The sequence below is a fragment of the Monopterus albus genome, unplaced genomic scaffold (genome assembly GCF_001952655.1).
Source record: "Monopterus albus unplaced genomic scaffold, M_albus_1.0 scaffold158.1, whole genome shotgun sequence".
Classification (NCBI taxonomy): domain Eukaryota; kingdom Metazoa; phylum Chordata; class Actinopteri; order Synbranchiformes; family Synbranchidae; genus Monopterus; species Monopterus albus.
The window spans coordinates 715,001-720,452 of record NW_018128038.1 but is presented as its reverse complement, the minus strand read 5'-3'; the positions used below and the strand labels follow the sequence as shown (position 1 = coordinate 720,452).

General features: G+C 40.1%; 1 protein-coding gene across 1 annotated transcript; it reads right to left on the bottom strand.

Moving 5' to 3' along the window:
• Positions 1-4,046: 4,046 nt before the first annotated feature.
• Positions 4,047-4,657, bottom strand: pmchl (pro-melanin-concentrating hormone, like). The gene has a single exon (XM_020615142.1). It carries the CDS (start codon positions 4,586-4,588, stop codon positions 4,181-4,183), a length of 408 nt encoding a protein of 135 aa, XP_020470798.1. The 5' UTR covers positions 4,589-4,657; the 3' UTR covers positions 4,047-4,180.
• Positions 4,658-5,452: the final 795 nt, after the last annotated feature.

Below are 5,452 nucleotides of genomic sequence, written 5' to 3'. Positions count from 1 at the left end.
TAACTACTGTAAGTAATTACAATTTTGTCTGCATTGTTACTGTCTGTTTATACTGCTTATTCTGCATTGTTTGCACTTTGTTGCTTGTAAATACTGCTTATTTTTGTTATATTACACAGCCTTATGCTGGTTTACTGTTTGCACATTGAAAGCCGATGTACCTGAGTCAAATTCTTCGTGTGTCCAACACACCTGGCCAATAAAGCAGAAACAGTAATGCTGTTGCAGATACTAATTCACATCAGGCTCTGTTACTGCATTGCTTAAAGGCATTTTGGTTTTTGTTCTAGGTGGGCTATTTTGCACACGGTCAAGTTCACATCAGCTACTAGCCAACAGAGGATGAGGGTGAGAGACATACTTCCACCAGCTGGAAGTGTCATAATAATCAGATAATACAATAACATTTTCAGTGAATGTGTAATCAATACACTGACTACAAATTTCAAATAATTTGCCCAACACTGAAGATGAAATACATCACAGGGATCCAATAGTACAAAGGCAAATAAGTCAAGAAAAGATATATATTACAGAGAAACAAATGGTACAGCCATCAATATCCAGATCCTTTGTTCCATACTAGCTTAAAAACATATTACCTTGATGTAAATTGTTATGAATACAGTAAAGTTTGTAATAAAGATGCTAAGAAATCATGCATACTGTGCTTAGGTGGCTTCAAAAGCACTCCTGTGCCTACAGATGCTGCTGCTTCTGTTTAGGTGTCTGGTCAGTGTAAACCAGCAAGTGACAATCAACAGTATCCATCCTCCTTTCGGCATCTGGCTACACAAGTCATGGAAAATGTTCTGGGTTTCATCAAGTCAACACTTTGGTTCAGTGGTTTTTGGTGCCATGTCACAGTTGATTATATAGTCATTTGTCCACTGTAGATATAAATGTGCTACCTCACTGTAACCATGCCTTTATTTATTCAAGTTCTGATGCATCATTAACATTGTAATGTCTAAATTTATAGTATATTGTTTATCCTGCCCTGTACCTTGTGTTACAGCTGCACCATGCATGAATATACTGAGTATGTTTCTGCAGTCCCCGAGTCTAATTTCTGTGCATTTATTGCAGTAATTCAGATTTTAAAGTCATCGTTTAGGAAGTATCACATTCATTAATTTCCCATTTACTGAGTTCACCTGTTCATAGACTTCTTAAGAGTGTTATCTCCCTAAACAAAATTGTTCTGGGGAAAGGAGGGACTGAACGTGTAGCATGAAGCAGACAGCCAAGCTGTGCTTGCCACCCTTGAATAATAAAGTCCAAGACAGTTTCAAAGGATAGCTAACCTTTCTCCTGCCGTTCCTTAGCTATTAATAGTGCTATTCTTCCAGAAGAAGTGACAGGCAAGACAAGCCTGCCTTACAATGCCTCCCTGCAGAGAATACAGACTGCCTTTTAATCCTTCGAATAACAGGAGCACTTATGGGCCGAGCGTTTATTGTGAAGCCCGATACAAAAATTGAATAATTTGATAAAGATTTTTTTTTTCTGTGATTATGCCAATGAGATTTAATTTCAAGTTTACATTCCCTTTTTTGTCATAGGAACTGTTGTTGCTTTTATTTAAGCAGACTTCAGCTTGCTGCAGTATAAGCTTTAATTTGTGTTTGTATTCATAAGTTACAACACCACTTTCACAAGCAATTTAGGAAACTTTAACAGACAAAGACCTGAAGCATTATAGCATAGTGTTTGTGAAGAATGACTGTCAAACAGGAATACACAGTGCAATAGGTATATCAATCTGCTGGACATTGTTTATTTAGCATAATTACACTTACACATCATTAGTAAATGTTCCTGAGATTACGACTTGTTAACTACCTTTTCAAATATGGGGTAGGACTAGAAAAGTCTAACTTCTTCCTACTCCGTTCAAGCATGTACTAGGTATAAGCAAATTGATAATGCATTTGTGGATATGTGTGAAATTATGTGTGTTGACATATTGACTGTCTTTACATGTTTGAAAGAATAAATCAAATCAAATCAAATCAAATCCATCAGTGTTGGTGTGATGGCTGCCTGCGCTGCCACAATGACTCTACAAAATGCTGTCGATTGTTGTGTTAAGCTAACATAGTCAGTGATAATGTTAACATGCTGATATTTAGCTGGTATAATGTTTGTCTTGAATATCATCTCAGTTTAATGTGTTAGCATGCTACAATTTTGCTAACACACACATCTCTGATTACAAAGTGCAGCTGAGGCTGACAAATTCAAAACTTGACCTGCTGATGGTGTAAGAAGCAAAATCAGGGGACCCAGAATGTACAAAATTATATGTTAATCCATTCAAGTAATAGTCATAAAAATATTTTACTCAAAAAAAAACTGATAGTGGTGCTAGAGGAATGGTTAAGCATCATCATAGTCAGTAGGATTCATCCTCTGAGGGCCATGAATATCTGTACTAAGTTACATAAGAAGCCACTGAATAGCTGTGATGATAGTTAAGTCTGGGTAGTCTGTGGTGGACCAACAGAGAGGCCCTGCCCTCCATACAAATACACTACTAGTGTGGTTTAAGGTCATCTGTCATCCTGGGGAGCAAAAAATTGTTGAAGATTTTCAAAAATCTGCTCTTACATGGTAAAAGCTGTTACTTATTACTTACTTATTTAGAAGTTACCAAAATTAAAAGGGTTTACTTTGTAGAAACTAGAAGCTTACTTCACAAAGCAGGTGCACACATTTCCAGAAACACAATATTTCGTCTGCTGACTCATTGCTCTCACTTTCTTTTGTGTGTGTGTGTGTGTGTGTGTGTGTGTGAGAGAGAGAGAGAGAGAGACATCCTGCAGTTAAAGTAACCATTTTGACTCACCCACAACAGCAGCTTGTTTTTATTTTATTTCAGGGAATGTGCTGTAGTTATTCACAAATCACAACTGGACCAGATCATTATTCTGCAGCACCAATGCTTTACTGCATCTTATGGTTACATTTGTTTTCTCTGATGTCAATAAAATTCACATAGTTAGCTCTATGTTTCAGTCTGTGGATCTTCATTATTTGGTGGGAGCCACAGCAGTTATAATGAGCCAAACCATCTGTAATTGATGCTTATGGAACACCAGGAAGAATGATTTTATCCTGATTGACTCAAGGGCCCATTTTTATTGAATCCTGACTCTGCTAGTTGAGAGCAGATGTGCAGGCCACATCTGCAAAACTCAGGAAATGACTAGAGCTTAATGATCTAGACTTATTACAATGCACATCTCAATTGGAAGATGAGCTCCTGTCCAATCGGAGCTGGTCTCCCCGTTGTTCTGCGGGGAGCTGACAGAGACAGACGACCACACACACCACACCCACACCCACACCCACTCCAAAGAGCAATTTAAAGTCACCAGTCAACCTAAAATGCATGTCTTTGGACTGTGGGAGGGAGTCAGAGTACCCAGAAAGAACCCACACAGGCACAGGGAGAACATGCAAACTCTGTGCAGAAAGGCACCTGGTTGGCAGGGGCTCAAACCCAGAACCTTCTTGCTGTGAGGCAACAGTGCTAACCACTGTTTCACCATGCCGCCCAATGTGAAAATCTGTCTGTAATTTTAAAAAGAAATGGGAGCTGTTGAAAGTGGCAAGTCATAGGGGTCATCAAGGTGACTCCTCCCATGACGGATGTCTATGTTGAACCAGCTCTACAGTATACCTCCAGAAGAAGTCAAATTGCAGCCTACACCATTATTTTACAGTAACTACTTTTTTTTTTAGTGCAGCTGTATCTGGCCTTGCATGTTAAATTAGTAGCATGACATCTGGGAGAAATATGGTTGTTTACTTTCTTTCTGAGACTTAGATTAGGAAATTGATATCATTCTCATGTCTGTATGTCGTATGAAGAGGCATTTAGTCTAACTCAGCAGAAAGACTGGAGGTTCTGTCTAAAACTCAACAATAACCATACAAACACTTCTGTACAGATCTGGAAGTAGAACTCTAACCTTCAACACTCCAGTTTTAGTTTTAGTAGATAGAAATCTTAAACATGCACAAGACATAAGGCAGAATTAAATTATTTTTATTCTCAGATATGCCATAATTTAAATATAGAAACACAATATTTGGGTTATATTACAGCTCTGTGTGAAGCAGAAAGCGTGGTGGTCCTCTGTTTTGGCACTGACGAGCAGAGCAAACTGCGCTAGACTTCCCAGCATGGCCGATACACCCGTCCAACCATGCACCTCATGGTGTCCCTCCTCAGAATGGGGATGTTCAAGTCCTGGCTGGCATCTCTGTGCTCAGTGACCTGGCTGTTGTCGTCAGCTCTTCGCTTGGAGAAGGAAAGCCCATTGTGCATCACCCGCAGGTCCCTCCGCAGGCTTGGCTCGGCGACAATGATTACCCTTGGTCCTGGGGTTTTGGTCATTGTGGCCACATCTGCATCCCTGAGGCCATTTTCTGTCGCCTCATCGCTCAGCAGTGAGACAAAAGTATCCTGCTCCAAGGAGCTGTCTTCAGGTTTGCCCAAGGGTAATGACACCGACAGTGCATCGCAGTCGAATAAGAGTGCTACAGCAACAATGACAGACATGAGTGACCGCCTCATGGTGAATGAAGATCTTCTAGGTGGTGTCAGGTGCTGGGCTTTGTGGTCGAATCTCTTTCCAGAGCTCTTGCTTTGCTGTTTTGACTTTGAGACCCTATCATGCTCTTTTATACCATTTTGGACACACTAGATTGGCCACGTTGAATAGTTTTTCATTATAGCTTCACCCACTGTGTTTGGGAAATTGACTAAAAGCATTAAAGGGCACTTGGGTAGAACTCTTACAGTGTACAAGTGTGCTGTTTTGCTCGAAAGTTAATTAAAGTCATCTCCAATGTGGAGGCTGATATAGGTCTCCACAATGAAACAGTGGGAATTCTTTGAAAGGGTGACTCCAACAAGACATTAATCCAAAATCACTGCCCTTTAAAACAACAAAAAATGGATTAGCCACCCGTGAAGCTTGTTGTGGTGTCAGATACTTCTTGATGAAAGCTGCACTCTCATGGCATTGTTGCAGTGATGTTCAGTAAGGGTTTTAACCTTGGATTAGTGCAAAAAAGGAACACATTATTCCTGAAGTGTTTGTTTGTGACAGCAGCTCCTTCAAGTGAAGTCAGGAAATTCTTCTTGAGTAGATCTGCTCCCAAGGCCTTGAGGTGGAAACTGATTTCATCTCGTCGGACTGCAGCGTATGTACAGTCCTACCTAATTACTGTACGATTGCCAGATGGGTGCTGCAGGAGCTCTGCACACCTGTGTCTGCATCTATCAGAAATTAATGTAATTTATGCAGGTGACATCCGAGTCAGATCAAACATGCTGACAAATTATCAAAGTTTTTATCTGTGACTTGGATAATTTCACTTCATCGGTTGTTCCACAAACAGAGTTCTATCCTCTTAGATCTTTGGAGCAACAGCT